The sequence below is a fragment of the Mauremys mutica genome, chromosome 4, assembly GCF_020497125.1.
Source record: "Mauremys mutica isolate MM-2020 ecotype Southern chromosome 4, ASM2049712v1, whole genome shotgun sequence".
NCBI lineage: Eukaryota > Metazoa > Chordata > Testudines > Geoemydidae > Mauremys > Mauremys mutica.
This window is the reverse complement of record NC_059075.1, coordinates 21,005,137-21,030,462: the sequence shown is the minus strand read 5'-3', so window position 1 is coordinate 21,030,462 and position 25,326 is coordinate 21,005,137. Positions and strand designations below refer to the sequence as shown.

Here is a 25,326-nt window from a genome sequence, read left to right as displayed (position 1 = left end):
GTGTTTTCATACAGCTTTCTATTCCAGAATCTCAAAGTATTTAACACGCATAATTATGCCTCATACCCTTCCTTTGATATAGGTAATTATTGCTGCCAACACCCCAGTACAGATAGGGAAAATGAAGCACAGATGTTAAGTAAATTGCTCAAGATCACACAGCCGGTGAAGGAGCCAAAGATAGAATTCAACTCTCCTAACTGTCTTCTGCTCTAACCACTAATCAATGCTCCCTCCCTATTGAAAAGGCAGCACTGAGAACAGAAAGTCCTGGAACACATTTGCATTTGCAGGTGTTCCGCAGCTTGAATAACCCCATTTCCGTTCCCTGAAAGCCTGTTAGCACCAGCAAAGAGAAGAAAATGAATCTTTCTCTTGGCAAATCTCCAGGCACAGATTTCTCAAGCCAAATCAGTTCCTGTCAAAAGATGTTTCAGGCACAGACGGGGAAGTGAGAATATTTCCTGTCCTGACTAACACCATTCACACAACTGTCTCCATTGACAATGATAGCCACAAGAATCATAGAAATAAACAAGAAGATCTCTATCTCTTTTTGCACAAAGGGTCACCATAGAATCAGTGTTCTCAGACATTATTCGTTAATATTCACCATTAAATATATTTAACAATAATACTACTTAGACCTCACATAGCACTTCACAAAAGTAAAGTATCACAGTCCCCATTGTATAGATGAGGAAATCAAGGCAGAAAGTGCTAAGTGATTTGCCCAAGGTCATAAAGCAGTTCAGGGGCAGACCCAGGATTAGCACACAAGTCCCCTGACTGCTGGGCAGTGCCCTAGCTGCTAGACCATACTGCCAACATTACTAGCCCCTGTACATTTAAAACATACCAATGACAGCTGGGCCCAAACTGAAACCTCAAATATGGACCTTCCTCCAACAAGTATCTGGGTGAGGATGTCAGACCAGCCACAAAAATGAACCCCTCCTCCAACCTACATTTCAGAGTGCTGCTGTCAGATTTGAATTCCTGGTCCCAAACCCACCTTTTGGTTTTGATTTTGGGTTGGGTCAAAACCAGATGGGCCCTACACTGAGAGTTCAGTACGAATGCGGCTCAAGCTGGCACGAATATCTTGAACAGCTGATTGTAAGAGATTTATAGCATTTGAAGCCAAGATCTCAAAAGAACTGCTCAAGATCTTGGAAGCATCAAGCCACCACCCTGGCTCAGGTTAGTCCTCTAAAGTTTGGCAGCTGGTGCTCACAAGGCACTCTTACAGCACGTCTACACTATGAACTTAACTTGATCTATGTCAGGTCGACCTACAGGCACCGCAGCAATTACTGTCGTGGTTCATGTCCACGCTGTCCTCCCTTCTGTTGATAGTGCGCGTCCTCACCAGGAGTGCTTCCATCGACTTAAAAGGGGCAGTGCCCCATGGCTCTCCAGGGCTCTCAGCTCTGTGCACGGCTCCTCACCTGGAGCTGGGCTGCCCCCCACCCTCGGCTCCCCTCTGAGAGCAGGGCAGCCGCACCGGGCTTCTCAGCTCCCCTCTGGGAACGGGGCAGCTAACCGGACACCAGGCGCAGATCTCCCCACTGGGAGCCTGGCTCCCTCTGCCCCGGCTCTCAGCTGCTTGCTTCCCGCCGGGAGCACGGCAGCTGACCGGACTCAGGGTGAAGAGCTACCCGGTGGGCTCAGCCATGCTCCTAGTGGGGAGCAGGGAGCTGAGAGCGGGGGGAGGCAGCTGGGCTCCCGGCAGGGAGATCTGCACACAGGGTCTGGTCAGCTCTCCTGTTCATGGCAGGGAGCAGGAAGCCGAGAAGCCTGGTGCAGCTGTCCCATTCCTGGTGGGAACCAGGGAGCGGAGAGCCCCAGGGGGCAGCTGGGCTCTTGGTGGGGAAATCTGTGCCCAGAGCCCAGTCAGCTGCCATGCTCCCAGCGGGTAGTGGGGAGCCAAGGCCCTGGGTGGCCTCCCTGCTGGGAGTGGGGAGCCAGGACCCCAGGGGGCTCCTCTCGGGGAGCGGGGAGTCCAGGCAGCAGCCTGAGTCAGGAGCCTGGGTAGCAGGCTGGCTTGGAGTGGAGACCGGGCAGCAGGCCAGCTGGGGAGCCAGGAGCCAGCTTTCTTGTCAATTTCTCCAGCAGAACGACAAGAATGACAGCCACTAGATATAAGTAGCACAGTATCTACTGGGCCACTGTGTTGCCCTAACTACACCAACATAAGCCCTATGCCTCTCGTGGAGGTGGAGTTATTATGTCAGTGAAGTAGGGCTCTTACACCGGCAGGAGCAAGGCTGTAGTGTAGACACTGACATAATTAGGTCGACATAAGCTTCTTGTGCAGTAATGGGAGGCGGGGCACAGGCACATTCCATTACTGGGGTTGGGGGGTAGGGGCTGACTGAAAAAGTTTGAGCACTGCTGGGTTAGAGAGAAAGAAACCCTGATTGCAGGTCAATATTTAGGTACTACGTCGCCGAAGAATACTGCTAGCTCTGTGCTCTGACTCATTTTGGATAAAATGCAAAGCAGTTTCAATAACTGGTTCCATCACCCCCTCCTCTTAAAGCGAGAGATCACATTCCCTCGTTCACCCATCTCACAAAGATCCCTTTGAGCTACCAGCTGCTTTCTTCCAGACATGTGATGCTGCCACTTCCTTTTGGCTCAAACTTCCCAGCCTCATCCTGCAGGCACTACCACTCCCTCCTGAACAAGGTGCCCCCTTTTCACACAGGAACTTCTGGCTGATCGGGTGTTTCCCCTCACAGTCTGGGTTCCATCCATCAGACTTACAGAAACTGAAAAACCCTCAGCTAACACTACATCCCATACACCCCTATACTTCTGGCCCAAAGACACATAAATATGGCCACAGGGTCTCTTGGCTCACCTACCTCAACAAATTCACTGGGGGCCTCCATATTCTGTCGCTCTTGGCTGCTCCCACTCCACCCTAGCCAATATGCTCCATTCTTTTCTCTTAGGATCTCTGAAGCAATGACCAGCTCAGCATCTATGAACAATGCAGGGCACACTAGATATTTATGTCCCACGTCAATGTATCTAGCTCAGACACTCCCATCAAGAGATTTTTTTGGGAGGTGGGGAAATGGAGGTGTTTGACCTCTGCTGTGGTATGTGGTTGGCTGTAGGATTCCATTGTTAAATCTGATGATGGTGTCCAGGAAGTTGATGCTGGTGGGGGAGTGTTCCAGAGGGGGTTTAATGGATGGGTGATGGTTGTTGAAGTTGTGGTAGGAATTTAGGAGGGATTTTAAGCCATCTGTCCAGAGAATAAAAATATCATGGATGTATCTCAGGTATATCATTGGTTTTGTGATGCATTTGTTCAGAAATTCTTCTTCAAGGCAGCTGTGGGGGGGGGCTCCCTGGACCCCGCATATCCAGTCTGTCCGTTGTTTACCCGCTCTTCTCCCCTGGTTGGCAGCGCTTGCGGGAGTTCTGTCAGGGAAGCTACCCATGGGCAGAGGGTAGCTCTTCCTCGTCTCTTCCACTTGCAAGAGGGGAGGATCTGGCTGGCACGAGGACCAGTCTCTCTGACAGCCCCTAGAGATTCAACTGTATGGGCTCAGTCTCTCAGAGTCCATTGCCCCTTCAAAGGGTTTACCTTCTACCCCTCCTCCTGGGACATATTGCTTTGTTGTCAGTCAGGGCAGCTTCAGGAGCAGTGTGTCTTGCAGCTGTCTCCTCCTTGGCTGGACTACCTCTGTTACCAGCAGTCTCTGGGTGGAGCAGCCTTCTTCTTGTTCACCACCCCTTCCTGTGGTAAGTTTCCCTCTTTTAAGCTCCTCCCTCTTCAGGCTGAACAAACCTTGCAGGTGCATCTCGTTAGCATGGAACAGGCCCAGAGGAGTCCATGGAACAGGACCACAGGAGCCCTTCACAATGGCCCATGAAGAGGATGGCATATTAGAGAACCATCCTAGTACACAGGGCTGTTCCCATGGTTTGGACAAAGTGTTTATTGTTGAATGTAAAATTGTTATGGCAAGTATGAAATGGATGAGTTTGGTGATGTGTTTGGGGTGAATAGCTGAGCGTTGTCCATTGTCTTGTAAGTATTTGAGGCAGGCAGTGATGCCATCAGTGTGATGGATGTTGGTGTATAAGGAGGTGACATCCATGGTAACAAGAACGGTGTTCTGAGAGAGGTTGTTAATGTTTCAGGGTTTGTGGAGGAAGTCGGTTGTATCCTGGAGGAAGCTGGCCCTTTGTGTGGTGAGTGGTTTGAGGGTGGTTTCTATGAGTCCCAGTATTCCTTCAGTGCCATGGCCAGATATGATGGGTCTGCCTGGGTTCCCTTGTTTGTGTATCTTGGGAAGCATGTAGAAGGTCCCTAGGATGGGTTCATGAAGTTTGTAGAATTTATCTTGGAGTTGTTAGGAGAAGGAATTGATGATATCCTTAAGTTCCTGGGTAAATTGTGGTGCAGGGTCTTCTTTGAGTTCTTGATAGTTGGTGGCGTCAGAGAGTTGGTGGTTAGCCTTGTTAACGGAGACATCACAGTTGAGGACTACAATGGTGCCCCCTTTGTCTGCTGCTTTGATCTCTATCTGGTAGCTAGATTTCAGGGACTGTATGGCTGTCCTCTCAGCAGTGAAGAGATTATGGTGGATGTGATCTGACATTCAAAATCTTGTAAGGAAACGGGTGTCTTGCTGAGTTTCTGTGAACTCACTAAGGGTACGTCCATACTACCTGCCCGGGTCGGCGGGTAGCGATCGACTTCTCAGAGTTCGATATATCGCGTCTCATCTAGATGCGATATATCGAACTCCAAACGCGCTCCCGTCGACTCCGGAACTCCACCACCGCAAATGGCGGTGGCGGAGTCGACGGTGGAGCCGTGGAGTTCGATCCTGCGGCGTGAGGATGGGTAAGTAGTTTGAACTAAGGTACTTCGAGTGTAGCTGAACTTGCGTACCTTAGTTCGAACCCCCACCCTAGTGTAGACCAGGCCTGAGTGACCTAGTTACCTCTTCTGAGCAGAATAGAGCAACTGTTTGATTGTTTGGTCACATGAGCAAATTCCTGTGTGGGCTAAATTGATTCCAGACTTTTTTGTTTGTGACATATGATAAGATCAATCTATGTATCCAGAGGAAAAAGGCTACTGCATTAACTCAGCTCCCTATACCCTCTATGGAAAAGCTGGTTTAGTATACAGTAGTTTTTCCAGTTCAACCTGCTTTGGGAACAATTCCATAGACTCAACTACAGGGCTGCACTTATGTTGTTTTTATGCAGTTAAACTCCTCCAGTTATTTAAGACTCAGAAAGTGAGTGTGTTTCCAAATCAGATTCTAAGATATCTGAAACAGGGACCATGGCTAGCTATGTGTTAGCACGTGGTTTTAGTCTGTAATCAAAAAACAACATGATTGTACATGTATTGGCATCCTAGAATTTGTTCATGGGCAGCTGGATTCATACAGGATTTAAATTAGCTCAGCTCTTGGAAAACCCCAGTGGGGAAATAAAATTACCGATCACCAGTAATCCAGCTAATTAAACGTGCTTAACCAGAAATCTCAGACACATCCCAATGAATAAGTGTATTCAAATAAGAAAGCACTTATTCTTTTATAATTAGCTTGTTGACTCTGGAATGTCACAAGAGGAACTTCATAACAAACCTGATCATATCACACAGTAATTGTACCAGTTTCCTGTCTACACCACAATGGGTATAAAAAAGATGGTTGCTTATACATATAGCAAAGTTATCTAGCATTTCCCTTATTTTTGAAGGGGAAGTGATTATTCATTCTGTTGCACAAAATGCAAAAATCAGTCAATCATGCATGCATTCATTACAGGACATATCACATTTGTATGATCTTGGCCATTAGAATGTAGATATCAGGACTGGCTCTGGGTGTACAGAAGTGATCAGTGAACCTTAAAGTTTGCTGTTCAGATTTGGGAAGGATCCAAAATGCTTATCCAAATCTTATAAAATAGTTTATCCTCTGAACCCTCTTGAGCTTGCAAAATGAGGCAGGAAATCTCATTGGAAGAAGCTCTCTTTCAGATTTCCAGAATCTCTCTCTCAGATAAATCCTCAGCTGGTGTAAATAGGTGCCACTCTGCTGAAATCAGTTGAACTACACTGATTTTACACAGGCTGAGGATCAGACTAACAGACAGATCCCATAAACTAAGTTAGATCCTTTCATTCATTTGCTCATGAAACAGTGAAAGGTACCACTGCATGTACGCCTATGCCTATTTGCACCAACTGAGGATCAGGCTCTCCCTCTCTTCAGTTCTTCTGCAGCATCTATCATTTTAGCATCTAGAACATTAGTTCTCAAACTTTTGTACTGGTGACCCCTTTCACACAGCAAGCCTCTGAGCGTGCCCCCCCCCCCGCCTCCACTTATACATTAAAAACACTTTTTTTATATATTTAACACCATTATAAATGCTGGAGGCAAAGCAGGGTTTGGGGTGGAGGCTGGCAGCTCGCGACCCCCCCATGTAATAACCTTGCAACCCCCTGAGGGGTCCTGACCCTCAGTTTGAGAACCCCTGATCTAGAACCTTTGCTCTTGGCTCGGAACAGAAAAACTGTGGCAGTAGCTGTCCCGTCTCCTTATATTGTTATGCTGGCGGAGGAGATGAGAACTCTCTCTGAATACAACAAAGCTTTAAAAAAGGTTCAACACAAGTCTGGGTCTGGAATGAGTCGAAAGGCTGCTTCACATTCTTAAGCCAGCGCTTTCAACCCCATTATCTGCACTAGACCCACATGGGGATCCACCTCTAATCTTGTACGTATGCCCCTGCATGCTGCCTGGAAAGCATTATCCAGGAGGTAGGCACTTAGCACTGGAGAGTGGCAGGTAGCAAACTGGCAGAAATGGCATATTTGAGTGCTCACTCCACATCCAAGTTCATCAGTTGTAAGCAGCAGCCTCTCTGCAATTTAACTTTCAAAACTGTAGCCTTAGTGTCTGCACTGCAACACCCACGGCTGGCCCGGGTCAGCTGACATGGGCTTGTTGGACTCAGCCTGCGAAGCTATAAATTGCAATGTAGACGTTCAGGCTCAGAGCCCAGGCTCTGAGACCTTGCAAGGCGGGTGGGTCTAGACCAGGGTTCAGCAACCTTTGGTTCACGGGCCATCAGGGAAAGCCCCTGGCGGGCCGGGATGGTTTGTTTACCTGCAGTGTCTGCAGGTTCAGCCAATTGCAGCTCCCATTGACCACAGTTTGCCGTTCCAGGCCAATGGGGGCTGCAGGAAGCATCGCGAGCCAAGGGATGTGCTGGCCGCCCCTTTCCACAGCCCCTATTGGCCAGGAACGGGGAACTGCAGCCAGTGGGAGCTGTGATCAGCTGAACCTACGGACGCAGCAGGTAAACAAACCGTCCCTGCTCGCTAGAGGATTTCCCTGATGGGCTGCGTGCCAAAGGTTGCTGAACCCTGATCTAGGCTCCCAGGCGCAGCTCTAGCCATTTTGCCGCCCAAAGCACGGCAGCACGCCACGGGGGGTGCTCTACCGGTCGCCGACCCCGCGGCTCCAGTGGACCTCTCGCAGACGTGCTTGCGGCAGGTCCGCTGGTCCTGCGGGAGGTCCACCGGAGCCGCCTGCCGCCCTCCCGGCGACCGGCAGAGCGCCCCCCACGGCATGCCGCCCCAAGCATGCGCTTGGCGTGCTGGGGCCTGGAGCCACCCCTGTAGGCTCCAGCCTGGACCAAAATATCTTGTATGGCCCCACAGCCCAAGCCCTTGAGCCCAAGCCAGCTGATCTGAACCAGCCACAGCTGTGCCATGGGTCTTTTATTGCAGTGTAGACATACCCAAAATTGCATACAGGTGCAGCTGCCTAATGACATTCAAATGAGTGGAGCAGCTGGGCGGAGAACAGTGAATGGGAGACAGATGGTAGAAGGAGGGACAAACACCCACGCTTTTCTTTACTTCTTTCAAACCCCGCTGGGCTGTTTTCTCTCCAGGCGTGCCCACATGTCAGAACTGCCTGGCTTCTGTATCAGAGTTGGACTAAGCTTTTGGAGGCCAGGGCACTATCATCATCTTACACATTCTGCAAAGCTCCAGGTGCATCTCCAGTGCTATATGAATAACAAATCTGACTTGAACTGAGATAATATGCATGGCACAGCACATTAGCCCTTTCTGGTGGCCCGTCATGGTACTCAGACCAAAAGCATTGCTGCCTGCCTCCCATCCTCTCACAGCTTCCTCTGAGCAAAGTGGGATGGAGGGAGTGGGCATGAAACTGGCAACAATAACTGTCATAGCCCATTCCCCATCCCTCCATCTCCTGCTGCTTGCATGTAGAACAGGACAGACAGAGGTGTGAAACAGCAGGAGACCCCATCTGGCAGGGACAGAGGATCAAGCAAGGCCAAAGGACAGAGCATTGGGGCTCCAGGTCTTCCCTACTTCAAGAAGTCCCCAATTGGGTTGGTGCTTAGGAAAGCAGAAAAGCAACAAATGGATGTTATTAATCCCCTTGAAGCAGCAAAGAATCCTGTGGCACCTTATAGACTAACAGACATTTTGCAGAATGAGCTTTCGTGGGTGAATACCCACTTCTTCGGATGCAAGTAGTGGAAATTTCCAGGGGCAGGTATATATAAGCAAGCAAGAAGCAAGCTAGAGATAACGAGGTTAGATCAATCAGGGAGGATGAGGCCCTGTTCTAGCAGTTGAGGTGTGAAAACCAAGAGAGGAGAAACTGGCTCTGTAATCGGCAAGCCATTCACAGTCTTCTTTTAATCCTGAGCTGATGGTGTCAAATTTGCAGATGAACTAGAGCTCAGCAGTTTCTCTTTGAAGTCTGGTCCTAAAGTTTTTTTGCTGCAGAATGGCCACCTTAAGATCTGCTGTTGTGTGGCCAGGGAGGTTGAAGTGTTCTCCTACAGGTTTTTGTATATTGCCATTCCTAATGTCTGATTTGTGTCCATTTATCCTTTTCCTTAGAGACTGTCCAGTTTGGCCGATGTACATAGCAGAGGGGCATTGCTGGCATATGATGGCATATATTACATTGGTGGACGTGCAGGTGAATGAACCGGTGATGGTGTGGCTGATCTGGTTAGGTCCTGTGATGGTGTCGCTGGTGTAGATATGTGGGCAGAGTTGGCATCGAGGTTTGTTGCATGGATTGGTTCCTGAGCTAGAGTTACTATGATGAGGTGTGCAGTTGCTGGTGAGAATATGCTTCAGGTTGGCAGGTTGTCTGTGGGCGAGGACTGGCCTGCCACCCAAGGCCTGTGAAAGTATGGGATCATTGTCCAGGATGGGTTGTAGATCCCTGATGATGCGTTGGAGGGGTTTTAGCTGGGGACTGTATGTGATGGCCAGTGGAGTCCTGTTGGTTTCTTTCTTGGGTTTGTCTTGCAGTAGGAGGCTTCTGGGTACACGTCTGGCTCTGCTGATCTGTTTCCTTATTTCCTCGTGTGGGTACTGTAGTCTTGAGAATGCTTGGTGGAGATTTTCTAGGTGTTGGTCTTTGTCTGCAGGGTTAGAGCAGATACGGTTGTACCTCAGTGCTTGGCTGTAGTAATCCCCTTGAGCACCCATCTGCCTTTCCCCCCTTGTTGCTCCTGTGGAGCTTAATATACCTTCAGCCACCTCTCAGCTGTAACTCCTTGAGTCCTAAAGTAACCAACATTGCACACAAGGAACGTGCTCACCTACATCTGGAGGATAGGTCCATGAATGACTATTAGCTAAGATGGTCAGGGATGCAACCCCATGCTCTGGGTGTCCCTAGCCTCTGATTGCCAGAAACTGGGACTAGACAATAGGGGATGGATCTCTTGATAATTGCCCTGTTCTGTTCATTCCCTCTGAAGCATCTGGCATTGGCCACTGTTGGGTGACAGGATAGTGGGCTAGATGGATCATTGGTCTGACTCATTCTTATGTTCTTCTGTACAAATGTGGTGCCACCTATTGAAGCTTATTTATCCCAACAATGCAGAATCCTGAGGCTGAGGCAGTGGAGAGTCATTTACACTGGGGGTGGGGATGACCCCAAATCATTGTTTCCTACATAGATGGGTTAGTTTTAGCCTGGTGCAGCACTGGGATTTTCATCCCAGGGAACATTTCTTATTTCTGAAACCTTTAATGTGATATTTTACCTGGAACAGGATGAACAAAAAATGCCATTGAATGTTTTGAAAATTTTCCACTGGCTACCTTGGTGGCAATGGCAGGCAGCTGGGGGCACCGGGAACCACTTACTGTGAACCCTGGTGATTAAGCGGACTCAGCATTTCCCAGGAGAAAGCACAGAAGGGCATGAGACCAGCCTGTGGGTGTGGACCATGTATTTCCTTTTGCGGGGAGAGGGTTCTTTTCCTTTAAGTTGCTGTGTAAGTACTTGGGGAGGGAGCATGGAGAAGGGAGGCCAGTGCTGGGAGGCGATGGACTCTTTCCGAAGGGATATAGCAGATCAAGGACATGCTCCTAGCGGGTACCCAGCAAGGCAGGGATGAAGGAGCCTGGCAACATGGGCTCGGGCCATCTTCGACTGGGTCTTGGGTGGGAATTTACACCGCGCGCTGACAGCCTTGTGCCTATGACATCACAATCAATTGCCCAGCCGGTCAATCAGAATTCCGCTTTGGACAATCTGCGGCTGTGACGTCACGGGGACTCTCGCCCAATCCGTTTTGCCAGGTGCCCTCCTGGGCATTATGCTCGGGCGCCTCCCATTGCTGAGCGCTTCGGGCAGCCCAGCCCTGCTCCTGCCATGGGGGCAGCAGCTGGGCTGTAACCCCACCCACCTCCTGGCCTGTGCCCCGCGAGCCCCCGCGGCGCGGCGCGGGGGGAATTCCGGGCTCCCCCTTCCCGCAGCCCCCTGCCGGGCCCAGCCGCGGCGGAGTTCCCCCGGGGCCCGGTCCGCCCTCCGCCCCCCATGGGCTGCTCGCTATATAGCCGCGGCACCGAGCTCCTCCTGCAGCAGCAGCGGAGCTGAGTCACCTGCGGCAGGAGCGAGCGCCAGAGCCACGCGAGCCAGTCTGGGACGGCAGGACAGAGTAAGTCACCCCAGCCCTCCTTGTGCTTTCCAGCTGACCTCCCCCCCACGCCCACTAGTGGGGTCGGTGCCTTCTCCCCCCGGGCCCCACTCTCCTGCTCTCCCCCCGCCCCCGCCTGTCCCTGCTGAAGGGCTCGTGACGGGAGTAGGGAATCCACTGCAGGCAAACGCTAAACCCTGGATCTCCCTGGGACCTGCCAGGTTTTGTCCCCTTGAAATAGACACCGGACCTAACTGCTCCCACTGCATCACAAAATCCTAGCCCACGCAGCATGAATCCTGGATCGGGCCCCTGCAGTCTGGTGGACCCTATCGGATTTTGGCCCCAAGCTCCCAAATTGTAAAGCTTAAACTCCTGGGGCACTGAAAAATCATCGACCCCCAGGATCCCACTGCAGCAGCACCACACAAACCCAGTTCTGTCTTCCTAGATCCATCTTATTTTTGGTATTCACTCCCCTAAATTCCATGTCATGGAGTACACCTGGAGCTGCTCCTCCAGCACCAAAAATTCCAGTGAAAAGTGCTGCATAAACATGGGATCCAACATGGGGCTTCGGATAGAATTTAGCAGTTTGTGTCCCAACTCCCAAATCATGCTAGGCAGAAAACAGTTCCTCCTACTTCACTGCAAAAATCCGGACTGGTCCTGCCCTGACGCATCCCAGCCCAATAACATTGGAAAGACATCTGGTGCCTGGATTCGGCCACTTTTTAACCACAATGGCCAGTACGGTATTGCTGTATACTGCTGGACATACAGCAACACTTTGAACTCACCCCCTGATGTTTTAGCCCCCTTTTGAAGGTGCAAAGGTAATTCCCATCCTGGAATCACTCTACTTGGAGAGCCCACCTCACCCTAGAACATCTCCTACCTTGTGGAATCTCACCATATACCTAGGATGTGATCCCTTCATACCCTGCAATGGCTATGAGGACGGTTAATTGGATGATGTTTTCAACTCCAGAGTGAACTATCTTCTTAACATTTGTATAGAGGGCTTCTCCTTGATGCTGTTGCAGACAGGGCTGTTATTAAAGCAAGTCACATCTGGTTCTGTTTCCATCATGCCCATGGAGAAATGGGGCACACATTTTATGGTCAGATGTTAAGAAATACTCATCACCCTGCAGCTCCTCTGGGATTCTCAATCAAGAGCTCAGCTCTTTTGAAAGTCTGGCCTCTTCATGTAATTGACCAACTGGGAGTCCAGCTCTTTTGAAAATCTGCCCCTTAATTTCAGTGCTTCACTTTCCTCATCGGTAAAACAGGGATAATAGCTGCTTCTCAGAGCTAAGTATTTTTGCAACAGGCTGAGCCATCCTGGCAAAGAAGATGCTGTGTAAGTACAAAGTATTATTAGAACTCTGTGTCTACAGTAGAAGTTGCCTGTATCCTTCTCCCATTCTTTTTTTTTTTTTAACATCTTTTAATAAGTGTAGACAATGTTTCTAACTACAGTACTGAAGGAATGTCATGCAAATACAATAAGGAAGTTGTGTGAGGAAAAATACAATGAATAATTTACCTTCTGCACATGCACTAGTATTTATTTATATATAGTAATGAGAGTTTTGGCAGGCACACAAAGTAAATTAATTACAGAAACCAGTTTTTAAACAGCTAGCCAGTTGTCTAATATCCTGGGGCCAGATTAAGCTCACCGATATAAATGTGCCACTCCCACTAATGTCCATGGATTTGTGTTCAGGTCTGAAAGCACAATTTGGCCCTTGGAAGACTGTGTCGAAATGGAGTCCTAGATTCTCAAGATGCTAATTTCTCTGGCTGTGATAGCAAGAGAGAGAATTGTTTAAATTTGAACCAACTTGAAACCTAGTTTCAAAGGGAGGTAGAAGAAATTTCAGCTACTACACTTTCCCGAGTCCCCTGGTAGGTTTTATGATTTTTTTTTTTTTGTAATTTTTCTCCCCAATGCTTTTTGAAAAATCCTCATTAATAAGAGAAAGTGACTTAGATGCCTTAGTCATATAGGGGAAAATTTTCAAAAGCGTTTAAGTTCTATTTTCAGAGGTGATTTAGGAGCTCAAATCATAGGGACTCACTCTCCTAAGTGCCTGAGTCGCTTTTGAAAATAGGACTTAAGCATTTTGAGAACTTTACCCACAAGCTCCAATCCTGCAGTGAGATGTGGGTATGTGACAGCTGCCATTTTGGCTGACACATCAGGAAATGATTTGGGGACTTCCCGAGCTAAAGATTCCTAACTGGAGCTGAGCAGATAAGTGATTTTTGGCTTGATTGTGGAACCAAAAAATTATGGGGGGAAAAAAAGATTAGGTTTATTTCATATCAAAACTGGATGTTTCAGTTTTTCTGTTTCTAAGCAAACGGTCATTCCCAAATGTCGCTTCTGTTGAAACTATTTGCTGAGTTTGATCTGAATTTGCAAAGAGTTTGGGTTGCCACAAAACTGCATCTTTCAGTAAATGTATTAGTCACTAGAAAAAAAATGTCACCCAGCTGTACTCACATCCTCTGTGGATCAGCAGATTTGGGGACCTGTAACACACTCTGCGGGGGTTACACAGAGGCAAACAGACCCCTGTCCCTCTATGGAGTCTGACTGAAAGTCGATAGGAATACTTGCATGCTAAAACTTGCATGTGTAAATGTTTGTGAGATCGGGACCTGTCTACACTGCAGCAGTCAGCGAACCTCCCAGCACAGGTAGACAGATGCACACTAGCAGGACTTAAGCTAGCATGCTTAAAGTAACTGTGTGGCTATTGCTGTTTAGGCAGCAGCATGGGCTCTCAAGCCCACCCAAGCCCCTGGCTCTGAGTGTGGGTGGCAAGCGTGAGTCTGTGCCAGAAGCACAACATGCACTCTGCTGTTTCGAGTGTGCTAGCGTAACCCACACACTTTCTGGGTGTGGTGTTCTGTCCCATCTAGTGGCACCAAGACCACTTAGAGAGAGTTAAATGACTTTGCTCTATAGCCTTCACTAAGTGCCAGGTGGCTGTTAGCTCATGTGGTAGAGGCTCATGCGCTAAGGTCCAGAGGTCCCCAGTTCGATCCTGCCCACCGATGACCAGAGCCTGTCAGTGTTACACTAGCTCAAACCCCACTAGTGCCCATCTGTCTACTGGGGCTGAGAGGCTCACTTCCAGCTGCAGTGTAGACAATGACCTAAGTCATTATAGGGAAAATGAACACACACCATATTTGTTCCTGATCTCATAAGAGGTATTAATTTGGCCTAGCAGACGTCTTTGTTCTGGAAAACAGAGATTAGGGGGAAAGTGAAACTGACTATACACAAAGTGATGCCATACACACAAAAGGAAATGGACACATTGGATGGGATTTTCAGAAATGCTCAGCATTAGTTTGACTCTGCTCCCACTAGAATTCACAGCAAAACTGATTTTGAGTTCAGCAGAGTCAGGCCAATGTTGAGTCTTTTTGAAAATCCAACCTTTGTTGCAATGGAACGGAAAGTTGGTAGGCAGCTTTTCAAAAGAGCTCAGCACCCAACATGCTGAATTCTTCTGCAAGTGTCATGTGGCACTTGTATGAGAAACATGTCAGAGTTGTCTGCAGTGTTGTTGTAGACGTGTTGGTCCCAGGATATGAGAGAGACAAGGTAAGAGGTAATAAATCTTGTTGGGCCAATAAAAGATATTACCTTAACTATCTTGTCTCAGACACATTTCAGACAGAAGGATGCTAAGGCTGCTGATGTCTCTTTTAAAGCCCAGAGTGTAGCAATATGGATTTGATAAATATGGTAAGGTTAGAGGCACTGGGAAATTAATGCCCAGGCCAACCCACAAGAGAGGGCTTAATATAGTTAAACTAGTGCAACTTTCTCATGTAGACAAGCCCTAAGCTGGTTTGAAGGGAAACAGTCTTATACTCTTGTATAAACAGTCTTATACTAGTAACTTCACCCACACTAGGGGACTGCACTGATTTAACTGTAACTGATTTTCTACTGATTTAGTTACATTGGTCAATATTCAGTTTTTGCACCAGCCCTTGACATGAATTCATGGAAGTCATGACTGTAAAGGAAAATGTAGATACAACAGCAAACTCTGTTGAGTAACTTATCTTGGGTTTCTGAACTCTCTGTAGAATAGAGGTAAATAGAATTCCTTAAACAACAGAGAGGCCATAAATCTCATCAAGCCTGTATCCTCAATAGGCTGTATCCTCAAGAAGGGGAGAAAGCCAGCAAAGAATCTTATAAGAAAACAAATCTAGCAGCCTTATTTTCCTGCTTACTAAGCCCAGCCCATTTTCTGGTTTGCCTAAATAAATGTGTTTAAAATATCCATCTGGCAGGAGACAGATTACAGGTCTGTCGCAACTTACGTTCATTTAACATGTGCGATTTCAGCTTTACGCTGTAGGGCCGGAGTCTGGGGGCGTGGCCTCAAGCGGAAGAGGCGTGGCCTCAAGATTTAAAGGTCCTGGAGCACCAGCTGTGGCTGGGAGTCCCAGGGCCTTTAAACCACCCAGGGGGCTCCCAGCTGCAGAGGTGGCTGGTAGCCCCTGGGGCGAAAGAAAGGGCCTGAGGCTCCAGCCACTATGGAGCTCCAGGCCCTTTAAATGCCAGCCCCAGCCCAGCTGTGGGATTTAAAGGGCTCCTCCGGGCTCCCCACTGCGGCGGGAAGCCCGGTGGGGCCCTTTAAATCCCGCCCGCAGCTTTGGCAGCCGGGCCAGGGCCGGCATTTAAAGGGCTTGGGGATGTAATTTTGAGTATACGCGGTTTTCGCTTTACGCGCTAACCGCAGAATGGTACCCCGTGTAAGATAGGACTTGACTTGCCTGTACTAGTTCTCTGAAGGTTCTGTTTGTTTGTTTGTTTGGGTGTCTGTTTTTTGGCAAGATAAGTGGTAAGAGCCCTTTCCGTGTGGTGTCCAGATCTTCAGAGTCTGTCATCCGAGATCTATTTCAAGCATTTCCCCTGCCCTCCACACCACACCACACCTCTCCCACTCCCAAAAACCTCAATGTTGCAACTTTTCAGGAGTTGGGAATTCTGAGGAACACAAAGCTATTTGCACAATCCAGAGAATCCAACCACTAACACCAGTCAATAGCAATATTGATCCTAACCTTATTGTTACTTAATTTGGAATGGCAGAGGGCTCCATGTATGCTCCCGGCTGTGATTCTGGCTCTGATGGACTAAGTCAGAAATAATTGTGCCCATGGATGTTTCTACACATCAGTGGGGCACCTTTTGAAATGGTGCCACTTGGAGATCTCTGTTACTAATGAAGTGGATTCTATCTAGATTGCATGCTTCTAGGGGAAGTGGCATCAGTTGCTGATTCCTGGGCTGGGAGAGGAGTTTGCTTCATTTCTGGGAAATTATTAAGTACTGCAGAACTTCTGCAGTTGGCTGGCTTTAGCCAGGAGAAGCTTTAATAATATCAAATGCCACCTAGCTGTTATACAATGCTTTTCAGCAGTGGACCGCTAACTGCTTTGCTAAAGAGGGAAACTGAGATACAGGAAGGAGAACTGACTTTCCCCAAGTTCCCAGCAAACCAGTGGCAGAGCCAGGAACAGAACCCAAGTCTCCTAATGCCTAGTCGGGTGATATAGCCATTAATTTACACAGCTTCACTTTGGGAAAGTGAAGTCAGGTGAAGTGTAGCTGTGGTGCTGTATTTACTGAGCAGGGAAAACCAAACTACAGCGGAGACGCAGGTGAAGAGTTCAGAGGCTCTTGGCTTGTCTGTTTAGCCTGGGGTAGGGGAGAGTAGAGTCGCCTGCATTCCAAGTTAGCACAGGTGGCTGAGATACCCTGGGGATTCTGGCAGCATAAATGAATGCAAAACCACTAAGAGCTTTGCATGTAGATAACTACTGGGACTAGTGAAAGAGTGAAATTGACTGTGCCCCCTAGCACTAAGCAGTATTTACAGGTTTAGGGTAAACCTAGTTCCTGATATTTAATTACTTTTGCAATAATTATTTAGCCTTTTACAGTCTTTACAGAATAAACCATATAAATACAGGGATTGTCACCCACCACTGAAATGCAGCCCTCTGGGATAGAAGGCTGGAGCCTTTCCATTGTTTTGGTTTTTAACTTGTGCTTGTGCCCTTTTATGTTTATTATTTGTCGATTGGGGTTTTTAATTTTTGCTTCTTTTTTTTTTTAAACCTTAGAAATATCAGGAACGTCAAGTCTAATCTCTCTGGAGGACTTGCTGAATGACCTGACAATAAACATGTTAGACCAAGCCCTTTAATTGAAGGAGTGGAGATGTGCTAAATGTTTTCACAAGCCCATCTTTTATCCAAAATGCTGATTTGTCATTGACTTTAAATATGTTATACAAACAAAGCTTTAGTCATTCTCACTACAACCCCCTCTCACGTTTCCCTCTCTAGCCTTATAGTGTCATTTTGCTAGTCCTCCAGTCCTCGGAGTTTTCCGAGGCAGATGAGCAAGGTTTATTGTTGTCAAAACAGGTACAATTCTCTTCAAAACCTACCTTTCAAGTCTTCATCAAAACAATAAAAGCATAAGCCCAATTTTTTAATTTGCATGTCACCTTTGAGGACAGCAAATGGAGAAATGTCTTTATACATTTAGAACATGAGGACAGCTTGCTTGGAGTGCCAGATGGGAGTGAGGTTACTCCTAACTAATTCTGCAGTTGAACAAACAGAAAAATGTGTGAGGGTGTGTGTATTTTTTCCTGATCTCATAGGAGGTATTAATTTGGCCCAGCAGATCTAGATACAAAGAAGTCTTTGTTCTGGAAAACAGAGATTAGGACAATAGCCTTGTGATATATAACCACTGGGCATCTGTATAGATCCTCTATTACAATGGCATCCTTTGAAATAAATGACAAATAAAAGGGGAAGATGTTTTACATCATAAGAACCATAAAATTGGAGTTGATGTACCTTATTGAGTGTAGCTATAGTGAATTGCAATGGCTAATTACCCAAACAAAAATCCCCATATTTCTTTTGTAAGATTCCAGAAGGGGAAATTGTATCCCTTGTTTAAAGTCATAATTAGTATTACATTAGCGATAATGACAACATCCTTAAGAGCCTGAGCATCAGACCTCCCATTTTCTCTTCCTGTGTGAGTGATGCCACAGCTGCCATGAAGACTGGTTTGAAAGAACTCCGGTTCTAGCCCTCTGTTTCTGGCCATTGTGATGACATTCCTGCTGGCAGAAATGTTAGCACATCTACCCCTAGGATTTCCCAGTCATCCCTTATTCCTATTCATTTGGAATGCTACTCCCCAGGTTTTAACTTTTAGCAAACCTTTGTGATCGCTTGCAAATGAGCGAACCTGTTAAATGAGGTGTGCCTGGTAATTTTCATAAGCCAATTATCTTGTGTTGATTTCTGCGTGTGTAGACTGGCAGTGGCACTGAATATAGCCAACCGGTTTTTTTTTTTATTAATAAAATGATCATGTTTCTCGCATTCTCTAAAAGCAACCTGCATTATTTCTTCCAAATCCTGGATCTCACCCCATAGGTCAAAGCAGGGAAGGAATACTCCTATGTAAAACCGAATGCTGCCCTTTCCCAAGTGCCTGTGAGTCATAAGCTTGTGTCATACTGTCAGCTTGACATTCTAGAGTAGTTGTTTTTGGATGATGCCAGTGTCAGTAATCAGACTCAAAACAAAGAGCCATAGTCTTCCAATTGACGTCCCTACACGTCAGTGCTTGTATCAATGGAAGCTGCATGTACGGGGGTGATCAAGCATATTTCCTAGTACATGGCCCTAAATCTTACAGTATAAACTGAAGAAGAGCATTTGGAGGGCTTGATATTATAAGTTCATTTGTTAGGGGTGTGGTCATAGCCAAATTCTTCCCCCACTTCTAACCATGCAGCTGCCCACTGTTCTGATGCTACAGTTTCACAGCAGATGTGGAAGGGTGGCCAGTCTGCATATAGCAATGCATTAGATGTGACTTGCATGAGAGCCGAAGAGTGGTATTGGCAGCAAGGGCTAGAAACTTAGCATGGGGGAGGTTGTTGGGTTTTTTTGTTTTGTTTTATTATTATTTGTATTACAGAAGTGTCTAGGAGCCCCAGTCAGGGACAAGGACCCTATTGTGCTAGGTGCTGTACAAAGAGCTGATGGCTTTGGTCCCTCATTCACCAGAGAATGCTTCCTACTCACTGGTAGGGAGTGGATTTTTTAAGTACTGGATATTTTACAGTACCAGACATTTGCAGTGATGATTCCAGTACCACTGGAAATTCCTATATGGTTAGGGATCTGCCTGTCTCAAGAAACTCCCCCACACACACACACCTTCCCTGCCATAGGAGGATGCTCTCACTGTAGAAACTTTGAGTTGAATTTGCTTCCCATGCTATTTCAAGCTAGTGCCTGGAGGTCAGCATTTGTGCTATGTAAGGCCCATCTCTTCTGAGGGGGTGGGAGCTAGAGATTTGGTTTATTTGTGTGGGAATTTGACAGCAGCCGAGCTGTATCTTTTTAGATACTGTAGCTGCACCAAGAGGCTTTCTGGAATGGAGGGTCTTACATTCCAGAATACATTGAAAAAGGACCAAAATAGTCTGCAGTGCATCAGTCATTGCAAGGATGTATCCTGCTTTGTTTGGACAGCCTGGAGTACAAAAGGACCCTGACTCTGACCGGGGTCTTTGGTGTTTCAGTGAGACTAGTAATAAATATTATGCTAATGCAGGAGAATTCACTCCCTGCAGACATTAATATTGCTCAATAAGATTTTTTTTCCCAGTACGTGCCTGATTCTCCTAAACATTATAAATGGGATTTTCAGAAAGCTCTCAACATTGGCTGAAGTGAGAGAGTTTTACTAGTGACTTCACTGGGAGCATAGTTAACCCATCCCAGACTTCCCCCAACAAATGCATTTGCACACTTAGCTTGTCTGAGTTTTACGATTGTGCTTACAAATCCGGTAACTGCATGTGCAAGCTGCCAGCGGCAACTGCCGTGTACCATCAAGTGCAGATGTGTATGCATTTCTGTGCTCATAGAGATTAGAAGCAGGCCCAGATTAGGTGCAGGACTGGGCCCCAGGTGTGCCTATATTACAGACTGTGTGTACTAACCTCGCTGAGTTCCTTGTTTCCACCACACTCAGGTGGAAATACATGTACTTATGTATTTATACAGACTCCTGAAAATTTCCAGTAAAGACAGTTCTGAATCATCGCTTTCAGGTTCCACAGGAGTACATCCACCCACCACGGTGTTAATGTCAACAAGGGTGTTGTCTTAGGCCCTGTCTAATGTTCTGCAGATCGCCTGCTTCAAATGCTCTCTCTGACTGACACACTCTTGGGCCGTGTGCTCTAAGTCGCTCAGGGCAGCCCACACATGTTTAACAGCAGATTACCGTAGCAATTTTCATTTACAGGAATAGGCCTTCAACTTTGTGCCACTGGCATGTGGTTTTGTTTTTCTTTTAATGCAAGCATTTGGACCTGACAACTCCTTACTCTAATTTACAGGCTTAAAAAAAAAAAAGATGATAAAAATGATGCCCTTTTTCAACAACAGTCCTTTTGGGATGGGTAAGATTTCTAAGGACTGCGTCACTGGAGTAAAGCCGCCTGGAAAACCTTCTACATCATCAGAATCCGAGCCAGATACTGTGTCTATTGAATCAGCTGTGGAAGAGACCCAGCCAAAAGATCAGGTGAAAACTGAAAGCCGAGGACAAGATTCTGCTCTCGGAGACTCACATGCACCTTCCACTGAGGCCAATGGGAGCTGTCCTCCTTCATCTGAGTACAGATATAATCCCAAAAAGAAGGGAATAAAGGGAAAACTAAAAGATGCCTTTTTCAATTTTCGGCCTGTTCAGAAGATAGTGAATCCAACAGAAAAGGATGGAGCAGTGACAGACAAGAAGCCACTGACAGGTACAGTATGCGCCAGTTCTATCTATCTACATTTATGGCCATCCCACAAACATTAGTGTATTTTATCCCCACTGTGCCCCTTTGGGTGGGGAAGTATTATCCTCATTTTACAGGTGAGGAATGGAGGCACAGGGCAGATTAAGTGACTTCCACTAGATTTCCTGTGAAGTCTGTGGCTGAGGCAGGAATTGGACCAAGGTCTTCCAAGTCCACTAGACTATCCCTTCCTCCTTCTAAGCAATTAATGTTGTGTAGTCTATGTCCAATGTAAAGGTCCAACCCTGATACAGATAACAAACAAGCTTGGCAAAATGTGTGCGTATCTGACCACTAGGATATATGTCTGGAGGCCAAGCAGGTTTGCCGGCCATTCCAGCATCCATGCAGCCTCGAGGCTAGCTGGAAACCACACCATCCCCAAAGCCAGGCCTCTGTAATGGATGATGTAGATGTGGACAACGATAATTGACCTTTACTGGGAGGGGTATTCTAACATAGCAGCCCCTCCGGTCCAGAGGATAGTGCCTGAAGGAGGATTGGACACTTTGATGCTTACCTACTAGCACCAAGTATTTGTATTCCGGCCAACCTCTCAGGGTTTGTCTATATGAACACTTAGTTTGTGGCGAGCTGAGGTGTAAATCTGCCCCACACTAGCCTGCCATGCACGAAGTATCTGTCTGTGTGGACCTTGCTAGTGTGCGCTATAAATTCCTTAATGCGCATGCATTTTGACTTACCCTGCTTTGAAACGAGTGTCAATTAAAGCACATCCTGGAATTTTTAGTGTGCGGCAGCAGGGCTCACATGGACACATAGCGTGTGGCAGGCTAGTGCAGGAGAGATTTTTACCTCAGCTTGCTGCACGCTCACTGGTTCTTGTAGAAAGGAGTACTTGTGGCACCTTAGAGACTAACAAATTTATTTGAGCATAAGCTTTCGTGGGCTACAGCCCACTTCATCGGATGCATGCAGTGGAAAATACAGTAGGAAGATTATATACACACACACACACACACACATACACACACGGTAACACCCATTGTTTCATGGTTGTGTGTGTGTGTGTGTATAATCTTCCTACTGTATTTTCCACTGCATGCATCCGATGAAGTGGGCTGTAGCCCACGAAAGCTTATGCTCAAATAAATTTGTTAGTTTCTAAGGTGCCACAAGTACTCCTTTTTGCGGATACAGCCTAACATGGCTGCTACTCGGAAACCTGTTCTTGTAGATAAGCCCTCAGGCATGGCATAGGATGACAAATCAGTTTTCCCTGAGGTTTTTTGTTCTGGTGCCCAGCTCTTGGTACAACAGCAAGTACCAAGAGCTGGACAATAGATTCTGGATTCTGAGTACTTGCCAACCGTTTCTATCATTCTGTTCCACAGTCCTAGCAGAAATCTAAATTCAGGAGCAACAATATTGGGACTCCATGTGCCAGGTTTTTTAGTTACTGTTGTATTCTGTTTGCTTATGCTCATTCTTCAATGTCTTAGCATACCCGTGATTCATGTGTCGAATTCCCAGTGGTGTCATTGGGCGTGACATGACTGGAATGAGCAGATTGCCTTCACTGTTGGTCAGTGGCACTATTAATGGCCTTTGAATGATTTGTAGTCTTTCTGGTGACTAAGGTTTTGACATCTGTTCCCTCCAGTGTGATCTTTGAGGAGCAAGCGGACACGGGTGAGACCTGAGGATGTATCATCTAATTTCCACTCCTTCCCGTCACTTACACACACTTACACTAAAAAGCACAACTGGCGGAGCTTTTGGTGTGAATGTGTGCACTTTCCCGTAATCTTCAGTGTTCCTGCTATAAAGATGCAGGTACCACTCAGTTTAGTAGCCTGGATCTTTTCTACTGCTAGATGGATGGCAGAGGGTAAAAACAGATATAGATATCCCACTTGAGTTTTGAAACTATCTATCTATCTATCTATAAGCCCTGAGTAGAACCTCTAGTATTTTAGCATAAAATAGTTGGCAGCACATCCAGCCCCTGGCTTGGTAATACCTTGGCACAACCTGAGTCACAGTCATCTCTAGTGAGAGAGATGGCAGGAATATTCAGAGATCTCTAAAAGTCACCCCAATGACACTTTGCCGTGAAGTCTAAGAATCTGCATTAAAAGGGCTATATAACTGAATGCACTGTAGTATCGTGGGGCCATTTTTGTTGAGATGGGAGCCTTGGTCATAAAGCAGTTGGGTACAAAAATTGTTGTTGTTTTGACAGTTGAACAAATCAGAGAGCATCTTGAAAGTGATCAATTCTTCGATGCCACTCAACATCTGATTGCTCTGGAGTGGGCCCTTTATAACAACTTAGGTGGCAAGAGTGAAGAGGAATTGTCAAGGGAGCAAAGCACCGTGGAATCGCTCTATGAACTACTGAAGAGTAAAGTCTTCAGCATCATAAAGAATTCGATAATCCTAGCGCCATCTAATCCAAAATTACTACGGCATGCCGTGTACGCAATAGAAGAGCAGGAGGTGGAGGATGAGAGATACAAGTCAGAGAAGCCACCTGACAAGATCGTGAGTTACAGACCCAGAAAATGGAAGGAGGTTTGGATGGACACAGTGAAGCAGTCTGTAGCTGATCGTATGAAAGACGTCCAGCGCACTAGCTCTGCTGAGAACCTGTCTACAACTGCTCATTGCTTTCTGCATATGGGAAGAACAATGAAAGAGGATATGATAACAGTGGTGGAATGCATTAAACAACATTACCATGCGCAGTTTAACATATGCAACACGTATGCAGAATGTTACCATAGCTATTTCTCTTCTCAGCTGCAGCTGATTGCTGAGTTTGAACTGGGAGATAAGGACGTATATCTCCTCCTCATCTGGGTGCAGAACTTTTATCCAAAGTAAGTGGTGATTATATCTGCATGTTTCTCACTAGAGTTGACTGATCTGCATTCGTGTATTCCCGTGCCATACATGCACAGGGCCTATCATCACTTAGTTGGTTATCTTTGGTTTTGCCAATGCCAGATTTTGGATAGTAGATTCCAGAAACAATCAGTAAAGGTGATTTCTCTCTCTGAACGTTTAGAGATGGTGTCTGAGCAAAGTGTATCCTAATAAGAGAACACTTAGGCTTGATCTACATTTAAAAGTTATGTCAACATAGCTGAATCTGACACGGGTGAGAAAAAACCACACTCCTCACCAACGTAGCTATGCTGATAAAACCCCTGTGTCAAGGCCGGCTCCAGGCACCAGCTAAGGTAGCAGGTGCTTAGGGTAGCACTCCGTCCGCTATTGGGGCGGCCGCCGAAGAGGAAGGGAGGGAGTGAAGGATCCGCCGCCAAACTGCCGCTGAAGAGTGGAGTGGTGCAATTGAGTTGCCGCTGAAGTGCTGCCGATCAGCTTTTTTTTTTCCCCCGCACCGCGTGGGGTGGTGGAAAACCTGGAGTCGGCCCTGCCCTGTGTAGATTGAGCTATGATGACAGAAGACGGCTTCTGTCGAGGCAGCTAGCATTGATCAGGGAGGTGGTATTCCTATACCAACAGAAAAAGGCCTTTAGTCGGTGTAGGCTGGGTGTACATGAGAGGGCTGTGCTGACACAAGCCGCATGGTGTGGACATAGCCATAGTATAGGGGATATTTATGGCAACATCCTTCCTTTGCTGTAAGCAGGCACACTGGGAAGTGGGTATGTGTTTGGAACCCATCTGAAGATGTATGAGCCATCCTGCCAGTGCAGGATGGGCAATGACAGCTGGGAGACACTCTACAGTATAATTTACTGCTGGTCCCAGAAAGGAGCAGGGTTCACCCACCTCTAGAGCAGGCTCCATGTTGCAGCATGTGTACAAGGTACCTAGGGGTCACATCACACCCCATGCTAGCAGACCATACCGCTCTGCAGGCTGGTGAGAACTGGCAGGTGGGCAGTCAGGTCCCTTTCCCAGTACCTTGTGGCAAGTGCTGCCACATGGGGGGGGGGGAGTGCACTCTCACATGCCCCCACCAGTCACACCCACACGGCCCAGGGCCGGAGTCTGTCTACGGTGATTAGTAATGTACAGCATCAAGTACGATTTTTACAGTATCCAATTCAGACAGTAATTTTGAAACTCAAACACCTCTTGGGTGTCTTGATAGCCGTGCCAGGTTATACCTTGTAACTCAACGGCTTGCAGGTGGCAGAAGATGCCTCTCTGTCTATGCTCTGTAGGGGATCATTTGCCACCATGTACAGTTACACTTTATCATCATGCTCCCGTGCACCGAGTCATGCCAATTACACTCCATTGCTCTTCAGCCAATTGAGCGGGCGTCTAAGTAGTCAGGGAGTCCCCTCACCTGTCCCTGTGGCTTAAATACATAGGATGGTATTTGCCAGGTCTTGTATTGTGTGGTCCTTGGGCCTGACGCTCC

General features: G+C 47.1%; 1 protein-coding gene across 1 annotated transcript in view; it reads left to right on the top strand.

Annotated features, from left to right (window-relative positions):
* The first annotated feature begins 10,898 nt into the window (after window positions 1–10,898).
* Window positions 10,899–25,326, top strand: part of TNFAIP2 (TNF alpha induced protein 2) — a 29,824-nt gene continuing 15,396 nt past the window's right edge. The window contains exons 1-3 of the mRNA XM_045016961.1: window positions 10,899–11,022; window positions 20,511–20,924; window positions 23,167–23,806. Coding sequence (XP_044872896.1) covers window positions 20,528–20,924; window positions 23,167–23,806 — 1,037 coding nt within the window. The 5' untranslated portion in view covers window positions 10,899–11,022; window positions 20,511–20,527. The remainder of the gene's footprint in view (window positions 11,023–20,510; window positions 20,925–23,166; window positions 23,807–25,326) is intronic.